General features: G+C 37.9%; 1 protein-coding gene across 6 annotated transcripts; it reads right to left on the bottom strand.

The window, feature by feature from the left end:
- Positions 1 to 26,982, bottom strand: ECT2 (epithelial cell transforming 2). 6 transcript variants are annotated; one of them, XM_042881151.1, is made up of 25 exons: positions 26,897 to 26,982; positions 25,019 to 25,177; positions 23,990 to 24,069; positions 23,768 to 23,860; positions 22,658 to 22,840; positions 22,028 to 22,117; positions 20,941 to 21,048; positions 19,817 to 19,890; positions 19,567 to 19,697; positions 19,296 to 19,411; positions 19,059 to 19,121; positions 18,467 to 18,689; positions 16,968 to 17,104; positions 16,212 to 16,331; positions 15,377 to 15,445; positions 14,307 to 14,417; positions 13,311 to 13,407; positions 12,511 to 12,592; positions 11,376 to 11,454; positions 11,067 to 11,186; positions 9,502 to 9,640; positions 7,823 to 7,977; positions 6,097 to 6,204; positions 4,832 to 4,978; positions 1 to 1,567 (listed from the first exon to the last, which is right to left on the bottom strand). In XM_042881151.1, exons 2-25 carry the CDS (start codon positions 25,146 to 25,148, stop codon positions 1,478 to 1,480), a joined length of 2,745 nt encoding a protein of 914 aa, XP_042737085.1. In that variant the 5' UTR covers positions 25,149 to 25,177; positions 26,897 to 26,982; the 3' UTR covers positions 1 to 1,477. The 6 variants fall into 6 exon arrangements, with proteins under 6 accessions (XP_042737085.1, XP_042737086.1, XP_042737084.1 ...); XM_042881152.1 differs by having other exon boundaries at positions 26,908 to 26,973; XM_042881150.1 differs by having other exon boundaries at positions 26,891 to 26,961.

Genomic DNA, 26,982 nt, shown 5'->3' with positions numbered 1-26,982 from the left:
TTGATATTCTTAGCAGAGGATTTATTGCATGGATTCTTTCCTAAAGATACTTTATTACATCAAGTCCAGTGCACATTAAGTTCAGATGTTTGCTTTGAATGGATAAGGCCAAAGCACCCATGGATATATACACACCCAGTGAAACAAGGCAGAATGGCAGACATAAAGGAAACAAAAGGATTCAGTTCTGGCAGACCGAGGCCTACCAAGATGCATACCTTATTAAAAATAGCTATTACAGTTAATCAGAGTACATTTATAGAGTGGAACCCAACTCAATGTTTTTGTGCAAAATGAGAGTGGACTTCCATAAAAGCCTGCTTAGCAAAGCCATAAGGTGTTTTATTTTAAACAGGTTATTTACATTGCTTGGATTGGTACAAAATATAAAAGCAGTTTAGTCTGACAGATTCAGAAACATAACTAATTACATATAGACAAGACAGGACACTGGTGGTTAAGAAGCCTCTCTAGTTGAGAACTCCTAATACAGACAGATAATTAAACAATTACTAAACCATTAAAGAAATGCAGAAATATACATATTTAAATGGTTCCTGAGATAGCAGTGAATCATACTGACTGAGAGGATATGAAAGGAATGAACATACAGCTTTGAAGGACAACAGAAACACATGAAAAAGACAAATAAAAGCCTTAGGAGTACACCTGAAATTTAACACACCCAAACCGGGCCCTCGTCACATCAGAAACCTCATGCATTAAATAATGAGCTATTAACCAAACATTTGGATCTCATAGGTTCTTTGTTTTTTATTGCCATTTTCAAACAGCCCTAACTAAAAGGGAAAGCCTTAACTCTTGAGCATATTCATTTTTCTTTTAATCATTTGTGGTGGACAAAGCTAGCTATAGCCATTAAACTTACTGTTCAAATAAACCAACACACCACTGTATTACAGTGAGGCTGCAGAAGATCACAGTCAGAGAAACTCAATCCCACTTCTTTATAAACAGCTACACTTATAAAATATGTGGAATAAGCAGCTGTACAACAGGTTAACTGTCATACTCAAAAGGTCAGGTACTTCATAATGCATCTCCATTTAAGAAATCAACAGTTTGAACATTAAAGTGCTCAGCCAATTGATTAAGTTAGGCAAGCATGGGAGTCATTCAAACCAGCAGTAAGTTATGTGATCATCATCCTTATTTCAAAATTAGTTTGTTGCTTAAAGGGGACGGTTTCCATAAAAGAAAATGCTTTAATTATGTTGGTGAAAAAATTGTGCAAGGGAATAATGGGTCTTAAAGACCAAGTTACTCACTCCACTGATTACCTGATCCGCATCAGTACAACTAGAAACCCCTTTGTGATTAACTTAGTGTTATCTAACATTTTGCTAATCATTGCTAAGTGCTAATGACTAAGGTACCATTAATGTCAGTAACAGGTCATTTGAACAGCCAGCTGTTTGTCAGTCATTACAGTGTGGCACTGTACTTAAAGCCTGCTTCATATCAAGTGGGTTGTTGATCGACTTAACGTATGACTCCTCTTCTCAAAGATTGAGGGGAGGCTGACCAAGGATGGAGAAGAAATGCCCTGTTGAGGGGGAAAAAGAGTAGTTGTGTTGTAATCGATGTCAGTAGATCAGTAGTCATTTCTCAACTTTGATATATATAGATCCCTTACACTTTCTGCCAGGAAGATATTCAAGATGGACAGCTTTTTAAATAAGTCATTCAATATTTCTAGATTTTGAATGGCAAAGTTAAACAGCACCAAACAAGTAGTACAAAGAATAAAAACTTTCCCTTGTTACTAGATCAGAAATACAGAATACAAGAACATGTTTAAAAGCTACTCTTCAAAGGCAAGTATTAGCATGTTCCACATCACTCTTCTTGCACTACTTACTTCTTCCAAACGTGAGGTTGCTATCATCACAACCTTGAAGGAACTTAGCTCCCCTCATACCCTACAACTGTGTTCTTACTAGGCTTGAGCCCCAAATCAGTCACTGAACACGTTTTCTTGGCTACAGAGAGATATTCTGTATCACAGTGACTTATCAAAGCTTGCTTTAACTGCAAATATTTACACACAATAGGTAGAAACCTGATTTTTCTGGTGGTAGAAACACTAGACTTAAGGACTAAAGACTTAAGTTACAGTGAATCTCATACATAAATACACTCTAATAAGAGTTGCTTCTTTGCATCAACTTGGATTTTATAGTTTTTACATCAGTCCTTTAAGTACTTCCACAACCAACCTTCTGTTGCTCATGCTTTTCAGCATGGTTTTGTTTGCTAGGTAGCTTACTGCAGCCATGTAATTCAGGAACCTTTTAAATAACAATGCTTTGGGCAGGTAAAGGCATGCTTCTTTTTTTTTCTTTAGGAAATCTAATGTGTGTCTATAGCATGTCTTCTATTTGCAGCCATATGCTCTATTTGAATGTTAAATCCTAAGCCTCTTTATATTGCTGTTCTAATTAATAGTTCATAGGGATATATATATTTTTTTATCCTTTACATATGGGAAACAAGAAGTTAAAACCACAGATAAAGTTAGCTATTCAAGACCACCCTGCAGTTAAAATACTGGTCCTGAGGACTCTGGCACTGGCTGGCAAGCTACACTGCTGCCTGGACACAATGAATTGAAACAAGTAGTTGTTCAATATTATTTTAATTAGGTCTAACTTTTCTTAATTAAAAGTTAAGAAGGATCTCTGAAAGAATTAACTTGGCATTCAAAAGCAGAAATAGCACAGTGCGTCAGTGCTGAGTAACCCAAAGCATTACAAGGCAAAGGAGAACTCAATACTGTTTATAACTCTGTGGATTCCAGGTTTTAGGTAGCTGTACCATTTTGTCTTAATCAGGATTGGGTGCTGACTTCATACAAGGTGGGCATTAACAGTCAGGATTGGACATACATAACTTCCCAGCACCACACTTGTTATCTTCAGCACCAAGGTGATAGTAATAATAGGGATAGGACATGATTTGTCCAAGGCATGACCACTGAATCTCTCCAGGTTGGAAGAAGTTCTGTCTTCTTCTATAGCACTTGATAAATGACTATTTGGAGAGCCAGGACAGAGCACAGGTCAAGGCCTGGACTTCTGAGAGCTCAGATCAACAGAATTGGAGCAATGGACATTAACACCACATTTCACAGAGCCATTTAGGCCACATGAAGACAATGAATGAGCAATCTACAGTTAGGAAGGATTTAAGAGTTAGTCCAAGCGTGAAGACATCTAAGCTTCAGTGATTTTTCCACTACTTACCCCTCCCCACATGAACACAGTGCCAGGATTTTAATTAAAACAATGCCTCGATTACAGGTTCAGCTCCCTGAGTGATCTCAGACAGATTTCCTACAGCTTTAGTTTGCTACTCAAGAACCATATTACCATTTATTTGAAAGGCCCTGTTTCCCCCCCCCCCCCCTTTCAAAACTGCTCACTATGCTAAAGCCTATCCCCATTTCTTGGAGATCATGCTTAGAAGGGACTGTATATAGTACATAAAACTAATGTTAGAATTAAAAAAAAAAGATGAATCTCTAACCTCATGACCCAACCAAAACAGCTTTATGCCAATTCTATAGGGTAGGAGATGGATTAAAATCCCTATATGACATCAAATGGAACTCACGCTCTGCTGCCAAGCTGCAGCTTCCTCTGAGGTCCAAAAGTTATGAGGAAAAAAATAAAACAAGTAAACAGTACATTTAATGTTTTACAGTACTACAGTAAAAGTAGTTAAGTACAGAGAAACAGGAAAAAATGCACAACTTGTATTTTCATGAGAAATGAGATAGTTCTACATCAAAATAAGGGCGGAATATTAGAATTCCAAAACAACTGTTGAAGCAATCATAATTGAAGGAAGAAAATCACCACACAGAACTGGGTTATAGCCAATCTCATTTTATGTTAATTTCCCATAAACCAAGGGAGTTCACTGTCACACTTCCTCCCTTCATTAATTTGTATTTCTTCATGCCTATCTAATGTGACAGATAGTATGGCAGTCTGTGTTGTACAATTTAAAGGCCACTCAAACATACTGAATTATCTCTGTATTAAGATTCTGACATACAAATCAGTAGTAGAAGGATGCACAGGAAATCCTGCTCTTGACTAGCTGTCCTACAAACTGCAGAACTTAAAGTAATGTTCACTCAACGCAGACTTACTCAAAAAACTAAAAGATAATGGAAAAATCCCCCAAATCTAGAGCAATATGCTAGACTGTATTAGAAAATTGTCTGAGCTAATGCAGAAGAAGAGAGCTGCAATAGATAGCCAAGCATAGCAGCAGTTGCAGCAAAGACCAAATTTATTTCACCAAGATTTTGATGAGCAGATAACTCACTTGCCTTTTTAAAAGCTACCAGGCTGCAACATCGATAGCTCTCTACACATCCTTCCCAGTTTGTTTCATGGGATGCCTATTACTTTGCCCACTGGTGTTCTCACCACACTATTCAGGGGTCTACATTTCATTTGTGTTTTGTCCAAAATGCAATAGTCCAAACCAACATATAGAAGTGCTGGGAGTTTCTTGCTAGTTCAGAGTAGGATGCATATTCTAGTTCCTGCAAGTTTATTTGCAGCTTAAATGTATTAACAGTTCCCAGGTTCTGCTACATACTAGCACATCTTCCTGCATTCTCAGTAAGCAAGCCTTCTCATTGAACAATTGTACTCTGAAAAGAACACATCTATTAATATAGATAAAAATAATTTTCTCCACTGCAGATCTTGAAATTGTTGTAAGATCGACATTAGAATGACTGTGGTCTTAAGCAAGTTGCTTCTTTGGCCTGCACAGCTAATTAACTTACCGCTAACGACGACGTACTGGTCAGGCGGCTGCCTATATAACTCTCATTAGCTGAGCTGGGACTTCTTCCTTCTGTTGCACTGTGTGACATTAAAGCCCTTCGAAGAGCTCTCTTCGGTGTTTTTGAGAAAGAAAATGCTCTCGTAACCTGGGGAGTTTGACAAGCACTGTTACACACTGACAAAGATCAGGCTGTAATAGCTACCACAGTAAGGTACTATTCAAGTTTTGAACATCTGTAGGACAGGACAAGCTCTGAGCTAGGAGGATATGATAGCTCTTCCTCACATGAAAAAATTAAAACCAAATAAACAAAAGACAACTTGCAAGCGGGTCTGACTCGTAGGAGTCCCCACAACCTGTGCTATTCTCACTTGTCTGCATGACAGCAGCATTTTGGAAAAAAATAAGAGATGAGAAAAGTAAAAAAGCAAGGTCTGGTCAACTAGACTTCCCCACATCCCTTGCATTTTGAAAGGTCAGCTCCCCTTGAATTAAGATTCTTTCAGTTCAGCCTTTAGCACCTTCTAAACTACAGTAGCCTCTACAGCTTCCCTAGGAAACAGCATCATCTTGATGAGAATAAGCCTGCATCAAGGTTGCTGAGAAGAATGGAGAACACATTCTTCCTTGCTGCTCCACCCTCTGCCAGTCCCCTCATATTCCACAGGCTTCAGTAGAACCAGACCAAGAGCACAGCCTATATGACAGAGCAGACAGGCAGCTCTCCTCCTGCTTCCCAGGCAATCCCTCCCAGCAACACAGAACACACTTCAATTAAGAGCAGCTTAAGCCATATACAAAAGGAAGCATATAAAGGCAGAAAACAGCCTTCAACACTTATTTCCTTGTAACTTTGAAATCTGACATTAGAGCATGCACAGTTATCTTACTTCTGAAAGAATTTGAAATTTGATAACTGCCAACACCACTCAGTATGCTAAAAGCAGTTACAGTTGAGGTCTGTTTTCCTGAAGTTTAATCATTTGAACATTGTAAATAAAGTTCCATAATGATATCAATAGTACCTATATAATATTTACAACTACAATACTTAAGATACTCCAATTAAGATACCCCAAAACTACCCTCAAGCCCTCAAGCACTCCCTACCTTCTGCCTTTAAGGAGAAAACTTATGAGTTTCACTGAGATTAAGTTCTTCCTACAACTGCTATAAGTTCTACAAAGCCCTTGAAATGGAATACTAACACCATTCTGACTAGAATGTATTCTGCTGCAAAGCACAGTTTTTGTAGTACCTTACCTTTTTTGATGTTTTCTTTATTGCCCTAGATGCTCTACTTAAAGTACTGTCCATATCTTTAGTATTTACTTCAACTGAATCAGGATCAGCAGCATAAATAAGGTTTTCCTGCAGACAAACATAGTCTTAGTGGTTTCACAAACACAAGCACTTGTAAAAATATAATTCTCTAATTCATGAAGTCAGGTTTAGAGATTTTTAATAGCTGCATTCCTCCGTATTTCTCTTACAATACAGAGAAAAACTATTTGTGTTGAAGTGGTTTCATGATATTAACCACCAGTAGTCAGCTACAGAATGACTTTATTCCCTTCATGTTTGTTTACCCAGTTTCAAGTTCAGGGGTAACTAAAGCAAAGGCAGTAGGTCTGAAGCACTCACAAGGAGTTCCAAACTAAATACTTGTTTCTTTCACTGGCACATAAGACCCTTCTTAAGAAAAACGTTAAGGACACCAAGCAAGGTCTATGGCTACTCCCACTGCCTAGCAGACTAGTTAAAGTTTTTTACTGCCACCGTGTGGCAAGTCTATGCTATCTCTCATTGTCACACAGTACTGAGAGTTACTGAAAGCCCGAAGAAACCTTAGACTGAAGTTCAGCTTGCCACTTACATTAGCAAAAAAGTTATGTACTCACTACAAACCAATAATTACATAAATTATAATTAATAGTATTCAGTATAATAGATTGCTATTTGTCAGCAAATGATTCTGAATGCTCTGGGCACAATGAACTAATTTTGTCACATATAGATGAATTTTCTATTTCTATTTTTTTTCTATTTCCACTCCTTTCTGTTATACTTCATAGAATCAAGAGTGAATACAGGTGACTGATACAGATTGAAGTAAATTAACCCATCTGAATGGGTGCTTCTCCTGCTCTGTACTTGGAAGAAAGAAACCACAACGCCAAGTTTCATATTCCAACATTCTTCAATGAGATTCTAAGCAAGACAGAAGGTATTTTAATGCAAGTGTGTTCTAAAGTACTCAAAGACACAAATACTATACACCAAGAAAACAATGCAGAATGTAAAACATTACCTACAAAACCAAGCTGGTTTGCCTCACATACTGTGTGAATTTTCAGCAAATTTGAATTACATATGTACATATTCCTATATATTCATATATAGTTAGAATTGGAAGGGATCTGCACTCCCAGTTAATAGTTTCTGGCTATGAAAAAAGTGTGTAAAGTATGCGTGCACATCGAGCTTTTAAGCTAAATGAAGGCCAGCATCTCTCTTATTTCCCTGTTTTAAGGTTGGAGGAATGTCTGTAGCATGATGATGCTTCACACCCCTTACGCCCTCATGCCCATACATAAAAAAAAACCTAACAAAAATTAAACCTAACACAAAGAGTTAAACCAACATATAATTCACAATGCTAAGATTGCAGATAAACAGTGAAAGCAAGCTGAAGACAATCTGGTTGAGATTTGCCCTACGGAAGCTCAGCAGTGCAGTTTGAATTATTTATAATTTGTGCTGGGTGAAAGGTGTGATTCTTTCATGTACTTACTAGCTTCTGCAGAAGCTAACTTTGAGGCTGCTTCCTCTTCCACTTTTTAACCACTTACTTGCCTACATGCTAGCACAAAGATTTGCTGCTCTACTTCACCTAGAGCATATCTACTATTAACAAGTTCTTTACTTTCCTGTATTTCAAGCCAACAGAGCAAAATATTTCCAGACAACATGGCTGCAGAGAACTTACTGCATCTGCTTTACAAATTGTGTTAGCTACATGTCGACACAATGTTTTCAGCCAGTCTTCTTTAGGAGGTTCTTCACTGGTCATTTGGAAACTGAGGAGCTTGTTGTTGTGTTCTGTAGGTGGACGTACAACTAAGGCAAAAGCTTTGTGGCAATCTACAGACATTTTAGAAGAACAAACAAACAAGACAGAGGTAAGACAAGAGAATTCTATTTCATATGACTTCCCACCCCAAAGGAGGATAATGGGAATAATCTTTTAGAGTTAACCCTTCAGCTTCCAGAAGTTAGACTTAGAGGTTATGTAACTTAGTACAAGGAATTTATTACTTGCACAACTGCAGAACCGCATGAGTTCTGTCTGTGCGTCTCGAGACTGCAACCAGTTCACTCACCAAATAGCTTGCACACTGTAGGCTAGACTATTTAATTTTTACTGATACAGCAGTGAATATTCTTTGACTCATGAAGTTTTGGACAAATTATTCCTTCTGTTGACAAAAAAAAACATTTACCCTGTTGTGTAAGGCAGTGAAAGCAACAAAAGATGTCAGTAATAAACGTGACATTCAAAGTGCTGCAGTTGAAGTTTTAGACTTGACCAACATTGCTCACTTAAGAGCAGAAAATAAATCAATTGCTGATACTTTAGAGGACATTCAGCCAAAGCGTGCTAAACACAGTTAAGGAAAGAAACAATTTTAAAAACAGCATCCTCTAAGTCAGGGTAGCTGACCTCTTCCAAGTAGCATACTGAAGTTTAAGCAAATATTAAACAGACACTTGTCTGATGGGAGACATTTATGTAAGTCCCTGAATAAACCTCAGTATCATACCATAAATGAAGAAAAACCTCTTAAAAGAAGACTTAAGCTAACTTTTTGTAGGCAGTTTTCAGCAGTTAAGCAACATGTTTATGACCTACCTGCTCTGCCATTCCTGTTTCTCATTAGCTTTCTAGATACAGGTGCTTCAGAGAAGAAACCACAACAATTCCAAAGTGCATACTGATCACCCCAAGTGAAATATCAAGTTTATCTTTCTAGGGTACAGATGTTGAACCTACTCTTAGAAGTCTTAGCAAGGTTGGAATACTATTTGTAGCACTGGTCCTGCTGCTCTAGTAATGCTTTACTTTAGTGAAACGTTTATAGCCTCAGTATGGGAAAGCAGCCACCGAAATTAAGTCATTTAAGTTTTTTTTTTTCCCCTAAGAGGCTAAGCATAGCTCCTGAGCATCGTTACCACCATTTATACAATATTTAGTTTCATTAAAAAAAAAAAGCTTTTTCCTCTGCTTTGGACTGAAGTCTCATCTGTTTTTTGTAGTTTGTTTGGGTTTTGTTGTTTTTGTTGTTGCTTTTTTTTTGCTTTGTAATTTCAGAGCTGTCAAATGCAGTACCTTAAGTCATACTGTCATTTGGTTAACAAATGGTTTCTAACTCCACCTAATAGCTCTGTCAGATCTAGCAGCCCACTGTGAGTCTTGAAAAGCCAAAAAATGCCAAAACTAGACATTTTCAAGCTTGCTGACAGCTTCAAACAGCAGCTTATACTAGAATCTCATACCTGACTTGTCATACAACAAATATGCCCTGGCATTCTGTCTCACGATGGGAAAACCTTCATTCTTTAAAAGGGAGTTTTCATTGCTGTTGGGGCATTTTAGATCATACAGACCTTCTGTCTCCCTGATATCCAGGACTTTTTTGATCTGGGAGAGAGGCATGAGTACAACATGCTTAAGAGAAGCAGGAGGTCTTGTGTGGCCATGAGGACTCTTGAAAGCACCAATGACTTTGTGACGCTTCCTTGCAATCTGCAGTTAAATAAAAGACAGGCTAAACTTAGAAGGCAATTATTGTTTTATTTGTCTTCTATATTCTTACCTTCTAAAATTCAGGAATGAAGGTAAAGCCTTGCTACAGAAAAATACACTTGGAGCGTTTTAAAGAACTACATTACAGTACAACAAAAGTCTTCAGTGAATTTGAGATAAGAGATGCTTATAGACAGTTCAAGTGGCCAAGAAATACTTGTTACTTAGCAGCAACACCCTCACCTCTGGAAAAAAACAAAGAGGGAAAGCAGCTTTGTATTACAAGTCTCAATTCTACCCTGAAGAACAAGCAAAGGCTCTCAGAAACCTACTACAAGTCAGTCAAGGTTTAAACACTGAAGACAATGCCCACATGCGTAAATCAAAACAGACTGGTGAATTCTGTCCTGAAAGTGTTATTTGCTGTTACTCATCCATGCAGTCATGGAGTAGATTTTGGCAGTGGAGGTATGTTAGTTTTAACTTCACATTAAAAACAGAGGTAACATCACTGGTAACATCAGTAGTTTTTATTCTATAGAAGAGATACTTTCAATTAAGGTTCTTGGCTTGTTTTCACTTTCCCTTCCATCCTTCACAAGTGACAAGTGAAACTAAGTCAGCTTTACTCCTAGGTACTTTTCATCATGTATCTTCTTAACATAATATTAGTCTAGATACATGATATGTGGATCTGTTTTCTTTGTTGGCCAAAGCACAAACAGCCCTATCTCAGAGGTATATTTATTCACATGAAATACAATTAAACTTTAAACACACCAACAGCCTGCTGAGCCAGACTCCAGCACTTTTTCATCCATTACTACTACTTAAAGTGCCATGCAGATATGTAATTAAATATATTGAGAATTAAGGAGAATGCTTAAACAGAAAAGAATAGAAACTTATTTCTCAGAGAAGTATAGATATTGGCATACAACACAGAAATGCTAGGAAAATACTCTAATATTGCTTGATACTACTGCATGTAATAATGAAAGAAGTTCAGTGAGTGACAAGTATCAGTCATTTATGGTGCTAATTTCCAAAGTGTGTTAGATACATTGGCCTTACTTCCATATAGAACTGTTAATTGCTTTTCCAAGGCAAATATGCCCTTCATTGCTCTTTAATGTCAACTTCTTAATCTTGCTATAACATTATCCAAAACTGATCAGTTACTTGCATTACTTATACAGTACCTACCAAAAAGGTAACATCAGGATGTGTTGAACTATCAGCTGTCTGTGACTTAATTCTTAATTCTGTGACTTTTTTTTTTTATAACTCATTAGAAGTAAATAAAGAGACAGGTTAAACTTAGAAAGCTATTGTTGTTTTATTTGTATTCTATATTCTTACCTTCTAAAATTCAGGAAATGTTACATTTTACAACTCATTAGAAGTATTCATACAGTAATCTTACCTCTAAGCAATCATTAAACAGAAAGAGCGTGACCTGTTCTCCCCTGTCACAGAGATCATCACCAAGTGCAACAGTTTCCAAACGCTGAACTAAGCTTCGGTGAGAGGACAAGAGATTGGCCTATGCAACAGAAGCAAAAAGCTCATTAAGCATTTAATTCGAGTGCTGGATTACTACTTGCTTACAACTTAACACTGGAAATCTATTTAAAACAGTACCACTGCATTTTAACCTCACATTTTCTTGCAGAGGGAGCAAGAAAGCAAGCAATCATTTTTACAGGCCTGCAACTTCAGAAAAATTACTTACTGGACATCCATCAACTTCATAGACAACCTCAAAGAACTGCCTTTGTGCCTCTGTTTTCCTCTTGTCTTCATTAATATGCCTGAGGAAAGCACATTGTATTACATTTATCTCCAATATCAAGCAACTGTAAATGATTCAACTGCATTTAAGACAAAAATTAAGCTGAGCATTCAGAAAGCTTACAGAGTAGCACTTGGACATACAGAAGTAAATGCACTCTACACGTATCCAAGCACCATATGCTAAGCAGGCATACATGAAACTTCAGAACTATAACATGACAAGAATATTGTTCTATTAGCTGACACAGCATTCAGTTATTCCAGTTTCCCTCCCTACCCCAGGAGGAAGGAACCAGAGATCAATTCTCATATGCTGCATTCTACAGGTCTCTCAACACCACCCCAAGTCAACACTACAGTTCACCAGAAGTCAAATACCAAAGTAATTAGACATTAAAAGTTGTTAGAAATCAGAAACATTTGCTGAAGTAGATACATAAGTCTCATTGTTGGAGACACATGCTACAGTTCAGAAGAGGTGAGCCTTATAATCTAAACAGCTTCAGCTTTTAGCCTGCAGAATGGTGCCATCAATAGCTAATAAAGAAGCACAACACAGATAAGCTTTCACCAATACTACAACCTCTCATTGGAAATTTGTATATACTGAAGACTTAAAAGATGCTACCTATCCCCCACATCTCTTCCACTCTGTAGATGACAGAAATAACCAGAACAGAGCAGATAGAACAAAAGAATCAAAAGGTTCAGCTTCATACACAGGTAGGAAGTCAGCAGCCATTCAGATAGAAGCAGTGGGTAACAACAGAAGCTTTTCAAGGACATCAAGGGCTCTGGCACAGGATAACAGAATGATGGCAGTGGCAGAAGGGAGACTGATCTGAGAAGCCACAGATTAATTTAAGTATTTGATAGCTTGTTTCCCCTCCACTCACTCTTCAGGTGGAGAATCCTTTGGCAATCATGGTAATCACCACTTCCTGAGGAATGCATATTACATACACTTAAATGGAGACAAAACATATGGTAGCAATATGCTTTAAGTAAGGACAATTTAGAAGAGATGAATAGATGCATACATCTAACAGTTTTGTAGAATGAATTTCACTTACGTCATCACTTCCTTTAATGATTCAATAGCTCTCTCTAGAATGATTTTATCTGGGTTGTCTTCTGCTGTATGCTTCTTAAGATCTACAATTCAAAACATTGCAAGTGTTCAGACCCTTAAGAATAAAATGTTGAGAATTTGAAAAGAAGTAGGAAGACAATTTGATTTTCTAAGTTAAAGCCATTTCATATCATTTCATCCCCATGAACTACCTAGCACAGCAGCCTGCTAAAAGCAGCCTTCAGTCTTCAACTGAAGTAGTTGAACACATGTGAGACTTACGCACCACTGTACTTATGTTGGCATATGGTCCTTGCCTTCAGCTTCCAATACAAGTTTAACTGCATGGTAAGCTTACATTGCTACCATTAATAGCCAGTTTTACAAGGACTATCTGCATGCTTTATTAAGTACCCCGATTCCTGCCTTAAGAAGTTGATGTTGTAGTTTGTGAAGACAACGTTAACTCACACAGATCTAACAGATTTTACCATTATTACAGTAAGTGGCGATCTCAAGAGAAACACATGAAGCTGTAGCCTTGCTGATACGAATTTCTCTCTCATCCTCATTCAAAACCAGCTTTTCTTCTGACTGTTCCTGTATATATCTGAGGTACACAAGTGACATTTTCTTCAACTATGATTTCTTCAGTAATTGGTCTTGCTGATTACCATTCAGTGTGATTAACTCACAGAAACAAATATGCTTCATGTGAGAAAAGCCATTCTAATCACGCCAAAAGCAGCATTATCTTGGTTTTAAATACCAAGATCAAGCACACAAAAAACACAAGATTACCATTTAGTAGTAGAACAACACTGGGCAACCTTTGAACAGGACGGATAAGAAGTTCAGCTAGGCTTTGACGACCACATTCTGGTTTAGCTTGGTTTATCTAGAAGAAAAGGGGAAAAAAGGAAACAACTCTTATTTTTCCAATAAAAGGTAAGTGTTGTATTCTCCAAGGCTAGCAATGCAGTAGAAGTTTCTCAGAGCCTTTCAACACAGGTTCACAGTCATTAAGCAATCATGTGAGAAGACATTCAAATCTAGATGGTGTTTATGACTTATCTTCTCAGAATGATACAACTATCCACATGACCAGCTTCTCAGACTTGTCTCACTATGCCTTAGTACACGGAGCAAAGGGACAGCTGATTGCAGTCTTTATCATTTCAGTATTAATATGCAGAAATAGTCCCCAGTACCTAAGAAAACAAGCACTGAGACCTTATAGCTTGATTTCTTTGGGGTTTTCTTGTTTTGAGATATGCTTGTTGGATGCAGAAGATTTAAAGCTACACTGAACCAGCAGTCAGCTATATAGATTTATCTAGAACCTTGGAAGTATAAAGACTCCTCTACAATTTTTCTTTAAAGAGTCTCTTCTCTTAAATCCTCACACTCCTTATTAGCAACAGGAATAGTGAGACATTCTACCTACTTGGAACTTCATAACTGCCAAGAGTGTTCCCAGAATAGCTTTTAGCTCAAGCCTTTAGCACCAGGAGAGGGATCAATGAAGAGAAAAAGGTATGTATTTGGGAGACAAATAACTTATTCAGCATATAATCAAACTAGCTTAGAAGCTGTAAGAGACAAGGAACCTGGACCTCTTAGTAAAGAGTCTCATGAGAAGCTTAAGGGATTGAAGCTCAAATCCTTCCTATTTCTGTCTCTCCAAGAAGCATTCAACATTCAAGCTTTTAAAATTTCAAGTTCCTCATCAACTGCACTAAACAGTTTACTTGGTGATAGCTGCCAAGTTTGCACAACTTTGAGCAAAACACTTACCTTCAGGAAGGCATGAAATCTTGGCTTCTGTTTTTCACATCTAGTAATAGTTTCCTTGCTCATTTCAAAGAAGTTCACAAATGGTGGATATGTTTTCAACAAGTCTTTTGACTGAAAAATAAACAACTGTTAGAGATCCACTTTATGTAAGACGTAGCATTGCACGTATATTCATACACCTGAGCTGTTCAAAGGCCCATTTTGATGAAGAATAAAGCATCGTAAACCTGTGCATGCTCACATAACAAGTTAGAACATTTCTGAATGTCAAATGTTCTAGATTCAAGGCTGCTTATGAAATACAGACTGCTCTCAAAGATCAAGTACAACGTGGCAATCCTAGAAACCACTGAGAGCTCTTTCAAGTAGAGAAGATTCTTACCTAACACAATACTTTCAGTGAAAGTTTTGGAAATTTTAGATATTTTCTCCAGTGTGCGCAATCACTTTTAGGAAAAAAAGACCTTAAATCACCATAAGAAATACCTCAAATCAAGAGCTTTTGATTTTTGACAAAATATTCTTTGCCTCAGCATGATTAAGACAGCAGAAGCACAAGATGAGTAGCAGGCTTACTATGTTAAAAAGCACTGCAGTCCCAGACATAGCTTTCATGTTCTGTACATTGTGTACTTGTGAAAAATAAGCAGTCATTATTTACACATTTTAAGTCTTCAAGAAAAATCAAGTGTCTTCAAAAAGTTAATATGCTAATTCCATATTATTGAAAGGAGGCAGAAGAGCACTAAGATTACAGAAAGAGTTCCTTCTACCATTTAAGTAGAAAATGTCTGTAGCACTACAGATTGAAGGCTGTTTTTAATTACACCTATCTGAAGTTGTAATCCATAATGCAAACAGACAGATGCATACACTTAATCTTGACAGGGATTACTTACACCAAGTATATCACTTAGCTAAGAAGTCTAACCAGAAGATACAGTGATATGAGTCAGTGTTCTTGCTTACTCAGTAGTGCTCTGCTTGCGTTTGCTAGATCCTACAGTGGGTTTGCTTGTAAGGTAATAGCTCATAGTAGTTCTAATGCATAAAACCACCCAGAAACTTACATATTTAAGAAAGATATCGCCAATACTTTTGCTTTCAGTCCAATTCACCATAAGATCTTCCAGGTCTTCCTAGATTAGGTGCAAGGATGGGGAGAAGAAAATAACGAGCGTCAACTGCATAAAGCTTTAAGATGGGACCAGTGCTCTGCCAAACACACAATCAGCACAGAAACAGATAACAAAACAGGCAATCCTAAAACCCACACAACTTCACAGTAAGCCTCTTAAGTCTATTAAGAAATGATAGCAAAACTCCTCTGGTTTACTAAATATACAGTTCTGAATCAATAGAAGCAGAGTCTAACAGTGTCTGAACTAGTCAGCTCTGCAACAAAATGGTATAAAAGAAGTTAGGATTAAATGATAATTAGCATAGGTTTCCCTCACTGGGTGCACCAAGGGTTGAGGAGAGTAAGAGCAAGCTGTTAAGCACATATCAGCTTGATAAGGATCAAGCTTATTTATTCTCAGGATACAGGATAATAACAGGAAGAGACAGCACAGCTGAAGTTCAGGATTCCCTTTGAATTGAAAGGTTTCACCACTAGACTCCACTTGTTTCTGCTACTTATTTTCATTCCATCAAAGTTGAGAAAAAACAGACAACTGCAGTACCTAAGCAATTCTGAGTACAGTTAATAAATGGCAGTATGAGTTAAGTACAATTCTCAGACTTCAGGTACTTAATTTCTAAATTAAGTTCTTACAGTATATTACAGATTTGCACTTAATTCACCCTAATGAATCTACACATTCAGTAGCTATGACTTAACACAAGCTGAAAGAATTTAAAGTTGCATCATATCTTGCTCTGGAGGAGGAAGTTACAGTTTACCTTGATTTTAGTGTGTACATCCAGAATATCTGGAATGCTGCCGAATATAGTCTTAATCTCTTCCTGTGCAAGTATTGGTCCGCCAAGTTGTCCCTCCTTCTCCAACGGAACTTGAAATAACTGATGTATTAGACAAAGAATCATATCTTCCATGCATTGTATAAGAAATAGTTATGAAAATAATGGTTTTTTTTTCCAGATCATAATTTCCTGCAGTCACAATATTGATACATCCTGCTCCCACTTAACAAGAACAGATTGTGGTCGAATGTGGGCCTAAAAACTAGGTTAGTTAACATTACTGGAGAATAATCCCTTTATCTTCTCCTCTACTCACACACATTCTTTAGGCATGATAATGAGCCACAGAGGAAGCAAACTTCCTACAAAGTGAAGCTCTTCCTGTAAATTGCTTGCTATTCTGCTCTTCTTGCAGTAGCAAACAGGGTTAGTGTTTTTCCCACCTCTACGCACTAATATCTTAAAAACCCAAGTCATGAAGAGCTTATTTTCTTAAAATTCAATATTTTCATATCAACTATAATTTCTAATCTGAGATCTGCAGTTGGTTTATGACCTCCAAGTTTTATAATTAACAACATCTTTAATATACCAGTACATTTTAAGCTCATATACATCATTCCTCACATGCATTTAATGCTCTAAGTTCTGAAGAGCCCAAAGACCACAAGTCACTTACCTAAACATTAGGAGTCTTATTACAATTGAATTGTACTTGCTGTAATACCAGCTCACCTGAATAATTGTTGTAAGAATATCAACATAGTTACTTTCTGTCTGATACAATTCCTTTGCAACCTGCCATCTTGCAGACTGCTTTAGTGGAAGAGGAGTGGAGTTTTTCGATGGCCTTGCGCAGGATTTCGGCGTTTCTAATTAGAAGATATTTCCAAAAGAAAACAGAGTTCTATTATGAATTAGAGTTCCTGAAAAGGTCACCCTCCAAGAGGGAAGCTTTCAGAATTCAAGGGAATTAAAGGCTAAAAGGCTATTCTTTATTTAGTCATCAGAGCTCAGTCTAAAAATGACTTCATTAGTGCTATTATAGACTAATAGTAACGTGTTATTCCTCAGAATAAGTCTTAGACTGTTAAACCACTAGTAAGCAATTTACAGACTGGTCAATGACTCAACCTTCTTACACTTAGTACCAATTGAAGGCTAAGTGCTGAACATTATTTACACATAGGACTCACATTTTTTTAATTTTGCTTTGCTACATCAACAAGCCTTTCAGGTGCCTACCCTCTTTGCATTATATATGCAGCCCAAAACCACTGAATGAGATCAGTCTTTACAAGCAAAAACCACAGCATTTCACTGCAGGCAGATGACTGGTGCAAGTGGAAAATGAGGTAGATGAGAAAAGAGGGTGATTTTTCTTAAAACTAAAGTTAACCTGGAACAGTCCACTATTTTTATATACCTGCATGTGTACTGGACAGCAGAGATCTGTACACACCTATTCTGATGTAGAAGTCCATTATAATCACAGCACCTATTAAATAAGTGCTATATCTATTGTTTTCATAATATCACTTCCTGAAACCATCCACTGCTGCATTAGAAGAAGCGTCTGTATGAGGAGTTACAAGAGTTCTAGCACTATCTAAGGAATATGGTCATTGAGAATGAGCTTATTTCTCAGATTCCTTGAATTATGACTCAAAGACTGTGCCTCTTTCAGATTGCTTATGTGATTTAGAAAGGTTTAGGTTGGAAAAGACCTTAAAGATCACCCCCGTGTCATAAGCAAGGACACAAAATATTGCCCAAAGCCCCATCTAACCTCCCTTGAACATCTCCAGGGATAGGAGATCTCCAAACTCCCCTGGGCAGCCTGTTCCAGCGTCTCACTAAACCTACAGAGAACAATCCCTTCTTAGTATCTAATCTAAATCTACCCTCTTCATTTAAAACCATTGCCTCTTATATAAAAGAAAGATATAATGCTTTTACAGTCTTTTAAAATCTTCTCTCTTTAAGAATACCAGTAACTCCTCTCTGTAAGTACTGTTGAATATGCTTACTGTGATGAAAAGAAGCAGCCTGGCCTCTGTATCTGAATGCCTCACTTTGACCCTGCATCCCACACACTTCAAGGAAAAAGTCTGGAATTACCCTGGAAACCTGTATCAAATCCTGAAAGACTTCTCCATCATTACCATTATCACTTGTATGCAGAGATATCTTAAACACCACAAGTGCACCTAAACGAAGGTCTTTAACTATACCTCCGTTGGTTGTGCTTGATTCTGGAGTGTTAGAAATGTCCAACAAGGACCCAAGAGAAAGTGAGTGTTCAGCTGATGGGCGCTTCCGAGGAGGAAAAGGTGACATGTCTGTTTCTCTGGTCAGCTGTGCGAGAGTCTCTTTCAAACGACGTCTTTTACGATTGCTGTTTGGAGTACTCAGAGAAAGCTGGGACACAGACTTTTTGAGGCCAGGACTCTCTGACTGTAGAGAAAGACAGTTCAGTTTAGTCTTTTCACTTGCTGTTTCCAGCACAACTCAAGGCAAAGATAGGTCAGATGAGCACACAAAACATCCCCCCCCCCCCAAGAAAACCAGACAAAGCCCTGTTTTTATTTTGCAAAAAAAATAGGAGTCATACATTTATGCTGTCGTTTTGTTTTTGCTTTTAGTAAAACTTGGTTCATGTTTCAGGAAACAAAGTGTTTTCTGAAATCAATACTCTAAGGGTAAACTTAAAATTCATGACCTGGGATTTAAGTGCAGCTTAAAAAAAAATTAATTTCTGGCCCCACACATACTAATTTCACCACCAAGTACAAGCTGTGTTGAATTCATTCATACAATACACACCTTCTCAAATAAATACATGGACTCTCCAGCTCTGGCGTCCATTTGAATGCTTCCCCAGAACCACTGAAGAATAAGGAAACCACACATAAAAATCACAATGTAAAAAATGCTCAGAGTAACGTATGTAGTACTGTGACAATTTGCACACTGAATGCAAACAAGTAGCTTAAGCTAAAGAAAAAAGTCTCACATGGAGCAGTATAAGATGTATTCCTTCAAGAATCTGTAAGCACTAACCTCTTGCTTTACAATATAAAGTTTCTTTAAAGGTTCAAATGGAATCTCTTTTACTGTACTTTCTTCAACCACTAAGTGTGTACACCTTTCATCACCAACTGGTAAGCAACATCCTCCTATAGAAATAAGAAAACAAAGAGGTAAATTGCAAGACAGAATCATATTATTGTTGAAACTGTTTGCTTGATTCATGATCCAGGATTTTGTTTCAGTGAAATCTTCCAGCCATAAGCCCCATTCATTTCAAAGGTCAGCATTCACAAACAATAACCTTGCATTTCTGTCATTTCTTCCATGTTTGCTTTCTCTTCATCGGAGAATCCAAGGAAACTTAGCAAGCAGTCCTGGAAGGGAGGAACTTTGAACTGATTTCTAATATCATCATCAGCTGCACAGAAGTCCCTAGAAAAAGGGTGCACAAAAGTAACTTTAGTTACTACAGTACTACAACACCACTTAAATTCCCAATACTACAAGTGAACAGGTCATAAGATCAGGGTTGAAGGAAAGTAAATACCTACATTTCATTCCTTTTCTCCCAAGCTTTATAAATCCACTCCGCTTTCATGATAGGAGTACCAAGACTTACAGCAATCTACAAAACAAGAAGTGCATAAATGGCAACAAATAGTTTTCTACTTAAGTTCCTTCCATGCCAAGAAAAATTCCAACATGACTTTTACTTTTCAAGACACGTGCTTCAAAAAAAAAAAAAAAAGTGAACCTATTCCTTCAAAAATTATCTGACAGCACAACCTAGAAGTTAAGATGCATCTCTTCAGTGACTAGAAGACAGGACCAATAGCTTCTTCAAAATCTACTCAGAAGTGCATTATTAGTCCAATATTCTTCACCATAAGCACACAAAAAAAACAAAATCAAATCACAGTTCCAATGGAATACAGAACCTTTCCTGCTTCCTATACTTTTTCAGAAAGATGTACATCCCAGTCTGCTTTTACTAAATAGGAAGAGACTAGTCAAGAGACTGCAAAGTTACCAAACATTTCTCTTTGAGGTGGCAAAAAAAGAAAAAAACAACCAAAACCAAAAACCTGGTTGACCAGAGATCAAAAGTAGGTCTTCTCTTTCAGTTCAAAGATCAGATAGACACATCTGGGAAAAGTAACAGTCAAACAGCTCAAGGAAGAGAGAGTCCAGGAATATGGATGCTTTTGTCATTAATCAAGTTACAATACCTTGTCAACTGAATGCACCCTGAATGATGCCTTCTCAGTGTTGACAGATAAGAACATATACAGATATTCACACAAATGAAGACTTGAAAGCTTTCGCATAACAAGCTAAAACTAAAAGTTTTTTTTTTTTTAAGAAAGGTGTGCAGAAGTACTGAAGTTTCACTTAAGTTACTTCAAAGTTTATTTGCCTGTCCAAAAAAAGAGCAAGCACACCATAATAACAATTTGGTTGATGTTTCAGCGATGACATTACCTTAACACTTTGGTTCCTGTTAATTACAGAACTTGTCTACAACAGAGGAAAAACTCTGCATTCAGGGAATCTTTTTAGATATCTAAGAGACAAACAGGTATCCAAGATCAACAGCAGATGCAGATGAATTTGCAATTTGTTACAAGAAGGAAATCGAGAAAGTTCTCACAAAGTACCATTCAAGCTTACATACTCTGAATTTATCCCCATGTGTTGAATTAGCCACCAGATGTGTAACTTTTGAGTTGAAGTCCTTTCGAATAATTCCACCCATATGATGAACTAAGGTCACCAGCTTAACCTGCAAAATAAAGAAAAGGTAAGCTCACAGACAATCTTTTAAAATACACAATGCAGAATGAGAAAGGTACACAAATAATTTACACAACAGGTGATAGAAAGTGGCATTAAATGGCTAGGACTAGAAATGCTTCAGTTTGTTCTCTTTGTTTTTAAGAAGCTACAGCTGATATAAGAACTACTCCCCCTTTCCTTTATTTTTTTTTTAAAGTTATTTTAGAGATCCTTGTTATGTAGCTTGATAAAGACGTCAAGCCATCAGTACACTGGTGATCAATATCATGCATAATGCCTTCATTTCACACGAGATAAATTTGAGGCACGTTATCACCAATGACTGGGTCAGTTCTACATGAAGGGACAGCTACTAGAATTCACATAAAAGATGGCAAGTTGTCCAGTCTGCATCCAGACTATCAAACACCTCTAGCCCTAAGAGCAACTTAAGAATTTGTATACTTTTACTTAGTTCAAAAATCAAACTACTGACTGCCAGGCATCCAACAGGAATATCATACACCAATTGCATTACTGAGAAGGTGAAGTACTGGAGTACAAGACCACCTCATGCTTACTTCAAGACCCAAGTCCTAATAGCATGACAGCAAGATACAATAACAGCAAGTGCTCTGAATAGTACTGAAAAGCTTTACCTGATCACACTACTTCCCATAAAAATACAAGAACATTAATGGATAAATAAGATCTTATCAAAAAGCCTGAATCTACAAGTGTTTAAACAGCTACAACTCAGTAGTACTTGTTCCATCACTCCAATAAAAAGTGACTCTAGTAAAGTTTTGTTACTATCCATTGATGTCATTGCTTTTGGATGAGCAACAGAAGAACAAAGCAGCTCATTCCCAACATAGAAGCTCTAGTCATGGTTAAATCCAACAGGTGATAGAACAGAAGCACATTATAAAATCACACTTCACACAGCTTTACCTATCCAAAGGGGAGAAAAAAAAAATTCTTACTAATTCATCCTTCTTCCTGAATCCTGTGAAGCAGAGTACCAAGTTGAACATACTTGCACAGTACAGTGGACGGCACGAAAAAGGTAAAGGCTGAAACAAGATGAAGTTGGCTCATCAGTTAGAAGTATAATGATAAACGTTTTAACAGAAGCAATATTTTTAATATAATAGTGTTATTCCTAGTATTAAAGTATATGGAACGCTAGTCCAAGCCTGCATTTTGAGTTCTGTACCAGCTTCAGACATAGCAGTAGTGATAAAGTAACTAGAAAACTTCCAAATTCCAAAGCTAGTATGTCACACATTTTCTCTTCCCCAATCCACCTTCCTTTAAGTGAGGACTTTTGAAAGCAAGTGTTTATTAGTACATGTATGCTGTCTTTCATAATAGCATAACTCCACAACAACTCCCACAGCTACAGCAGTAGAGTTGTAATCTTACCACTATCTGTCCATGCTTTCTCATTAGATAAAGTAATCTAACATGATACTAAAAAGCTTTGTTTTCTCCAGCTTACCTTGATGACAATATCTGTGATCCACAAAGCAAAGGAGATTGTTTCAAACACTTCCTACTTACAACTCACTGCATGACAGAACCACTCAGCTGATCTCATAAGCAGCCCATACCTCTCCTTTTTGTGCACAGTGCAGTACTACTGGTGGCCCAATGACACGGCAGTCTGCTTTGCAGAGGTTGTTGAAGATGGAACCTTGGAAGTCTGTTACAACGAAGACGGTCTCAAATTCTGGGGAATCACAATCTCCAAGCTCTTCTATTGTATTCGTCTTTATGTAGGGAACTTTAATTTCCTTGAGCAGGACAGGAAGAGGCAGGATGTTATTCAAGCAACATACTTGAATTAGGATCAAAATTAATTTTTATTTTTGACCATTATGAAAGTGTACTTTCATAATTTCAAAATTCAGACTTTGTCAGACATACTATCAAAGACATAGACAAAAGCTGGATGAGAAACATTGTTTTCTAGTATAAGAACAGCTATGAAGTGCATAAAAAATTCTTAAAGCAATTCCTGCCTCTGAAGAATAAAAAAAATTGCAATTAAGTAGTTTTACTTATCAGTTCACAGTGACAACACAGCAATGACAATAACTACAGATAGGGAGAAAAAGAGAAGCAAAATGAAATGTCTCCCTTCAGACAATCACAATAGCTTAAGGTGCTTCTGGATGCAATTGAAAAGCAACACTCAGCTTGTAACAGCTAGCTCCATGCTGCATATGATCTAACAAAACAGAAGTCAATTAAGTTCATTGCTTGGTATTTCTGAAGACTTAACTACATTGTCTATCAATCACTAGTTCCAGATTTCCTAGAGTTTTGGGGTTTTTTTAATACCAAGAAAACAGAGAATCCCCTCTTGAGGTTAAACAAAGCTTTCAAGTGAAAAATAAGACAATTAGCCAATCATGAAGCCAGTTCATAGTGAAAACTTGTGTTAGCTGAGTGAGCATGCATTTGGATGTCTGCGCTGATTTCTCACCCCTCTAGAAAACAGCTACTGAAGAGCTGCAGTTATTACTTCCTTGGTAGATGCTTAAAGAAGTTGGAGGGAGTTTTGAGAAGATTGAAGAGTTGTAAGTGACACCATCAAACATTTGCATAACTTGTGACCATTATCCCAATTAACATAAATTAGAAGAGCCCACACATTTCAGTCCCAATGAAGTGCAACATGCTGCATGCAATCACACGTGCTTAATTGCATGACATACCATATGGGCAATACTTTTTATTAGTTTTTCTTCAGATTTACCAGGGCTAGTTTCCTTTATCTTAATAACTGGCACTTCCATTATCCTAATGGTCTGTGGAAGAGGAGAACTTTAGTACAGAACCACATTGGTTAGCAGAAGTCTGAAAAACAACATCATTCCAGTACTTCTTTTTTTCTCTTTTCTTAAAAGCAAGAAAACAACTCAGACAAACACACATACCTCCAAGGCTTTCAGAAGATCCTCACGCTTCCCTGCTTCCTGAACCAAAACCACTCTTGTTTCTATTTGAGGCATTTCTTCTGTTTATAGAAAAACAAGGATAACATCCTTATTTCACTAGAAAAGCCCATGTTAATTCTAAATCAAGCAATAACATCTAGAAGAAGCTGACTATAACCTTTTCAGGACAGCTTATTTATCAGGAACAATCCTGAAAATAAGTGTTGCCTCAAGAAGACTGCTCTGACATTAAGACATGCTCAACTGACCATACAACATAAACTTCTAATATATGGTACAAAAATTATCCTTCAATTCATGACCGTACAGTCAAAGTAAAATTGACTTGATGCTTATAACAGAATTAGATAGCAAGGCTTGCTGGAAGATCGACAGATGGTATCTTTGCTAGCTTCTATGCTCCTATGCTCACTATGGCCTAATAACTAATCAGTTTCACAAGGGGATATAAGAAGCAAAATTAGTTATCTTGTTCTTTTTTCTCTCAATGTATCAGTAAGTTCTGAAATGAAAGGAAGAAGGGGCAAGCATAGCCTCCAACAGCCATTTGATCAAGAAGACTGACTGTTTTGCAGGCAAACAGAAATACTGTAGTGTGTTTTCGGTTGGGTTTTGGTTGCTTGCATCTTAGGACTAATAAATAAGCTAAATAAGTTTTAAACTCAAGATTATTAATCTTTTTAAAGGCTACTTGTAATTTTGCACAACAGAGCCACTACAGTTTCCAAACACCTGCATCCATTTATCACTTAAAATTATTTACTCCATAAAAGGATCTTTCAATAGTCAGAAGACCCATTTAATTTCATGTCTATAAGCCAAGATTTTGATAACAAAAGGCATTTAAATTTAAGACTCTTCCTTTGCTAGTGGAAGGATCCCATACCAACACCCTTTAGGCTGTACTACATACAACTGCAGTTCAGCAAAGCACTTCTAGCTTCCCAAAATTTAACACCCACAGAGTAATCAGTCATTGTAAAAATGGTCTTAAACTCCTTACATCACCTTCAACATCTACAACAGATCCAGGAAGCACATTTTCTTTGGAGTTTTCTACAATTTTTGAATCGAGAACAGAAGAATCAGCCAAGAGGCTCCTCCCGCTTTCAGACACCAGCGTGCTGCTGTCAGCCATGATTACTTCTTTCTTTCTTTCTTCAACAGCTAGAAGATAGATGTACTCTTTTAAGCTACAGTTGCTGAAAAGCTCCTTAATGATCCGCATGATTAAGGCTGTCAGAAGTAACTTTAGACTTCTAAATGAGTTCACCCATTAAAATCCCACTCAAACTGAGAGAACAGTTACAGAAAGATTAGGAGTCACAGAACTGGTAGAAAGGATTGTCTGCAAGTCTATTATGGAAATAGTGAAACACCAGCAAAAGAATCAGAGGACAGAGTACTTCATTAAGTTTTGAGTTTTCATGTGAACTGAATTACTTCTGTCATATAAAAACAAGCGTCCAGAAGAGGAACCAACAGTTTGCAAGCAAAGGGAAATCAGGTTTCTCAAAATGAATCAAAGCCTCTACAAAGCTTAAGCATGCATATAGAGCTATCCACACAATCAAGGCTACTGCCCCACATTACTACAGCACTGTAGATGTATCCATCATTAGATGCCTTCAGTCTTCTCACAGATAGATGCCCATCACTCCTTGTTCATCAAGGCAATGAACTAGAAGAGCATAGCTCTTAATTCTTTCTTTCTACACGGGTATCTACCTGAATCTTGAACCTGAAAGCCATGTTCTAACACACCTGTCCATGAGACAGTGCATTTCCTTTCCTGTATGAAGCAAGAAGTATGCATTTCCTCTGATTCATCAGTTACATTAACATAAGTATTTACTAAGCAATATCAAGAATTACCTAAAATAACCCCTATAATCAAACTGCTGCAGCATAATAACTCTCTGTATCACTTTAGCTGAAGAAGTGCTCCTATATTTTAAGTGCCCACTAAAAAAAGGAGTTGCCAAAAGACACATTAAAGCACTGCTTGAATAAGGATTCTTGAAACAGCAAAACTTGAGAGCAGCACAAGTTGTGCAATGCCTACCCAGTTACATGGGAAATAAGAACTGGAAGACAAATGAAGTGAATGTTCTGGCATGACAACAACACAGGAAGAAAAGCTACTTAATCTGCAGTTAGATCACAAACTCTCCAATTAAGTCTGCCGTCAATTTAAAACCCTACAGATTTCTTCACAGATTCATGATATGACTCCTATCCTATCGCTGTAGTTATACTTAGAGACATATCAACAAACACACACTTCCAGAGAACCCTGCTGTACGTTACAAAGTAACCCACATACTGAGTTGGGCACTGATTTTCTACATGGTTTTCCTAGTTTATTCACGTGCTTTCACTTGGGATGCTTCAAACTCTGTTATAACAGCCCAGATTAGTCAATAACACAGCAAACCTCGTTTCCAGAGCCACACGTGGCAGTGCCAAGGCACAGAACAAACAGCGCACACACACAAGACGTGCACACAGCACCTTCCCCCTACATGAGAGGGAACCTAAAAACGCTTATGAACGATCTCCCTGCGCTTTGGGGAAAACCTGAACATCACAAGATATCCAAACCCTGGAACAAGGCTTAAAGGAGGCGCTGTCACCGAGCTCTCTAAAGCAGGCTCGGGGCAGTCACGCTCTGCAGGCGGGGTGACGCCCAGCTGCCGCAGCGCTCACGAGCCGCCAGGTGCCAGCAGGCCGGGCCGCCGCCCCACGGGAGACCTCCGGCCTTCCTACGCGGCACGGCCCCATGCTGCCGGCACACGGAGCCGCCCTCTTCGGGCTCAGCTTAGCCCCGACCCGGCCGCACGACTCCGCGCTACCCCGACCCGCCCGGCTCCCTCTCACCGCCACCTGCCACCGACCGCAACAACCACCGCCACCATCAGCCGCCGTCACCGATTCAAAAAGAGAGCCGCCGCACTAAGCGCGCCGCCCAT

This window comes from Lagopus leucura, unplaced genomic scaffold (assembly GCF_019238085.1).
Source record: "Lagopus leucura isolate 7727_CA_CO unplaced genomic scaffold, USGS_WTPT01 Super-Scaffold_100029, whole genome shotgun sequence".
Taxonomy (NCBI): domain Eukaryota; kingdom Metazoa; phylum Chordata; class Aves; order Galliformes; family Phasianidae; genus Lagopus; species Lagopus leucura.
This window is presented reverse-complemented; position numbering and strand designations above follow the sequence as displayed.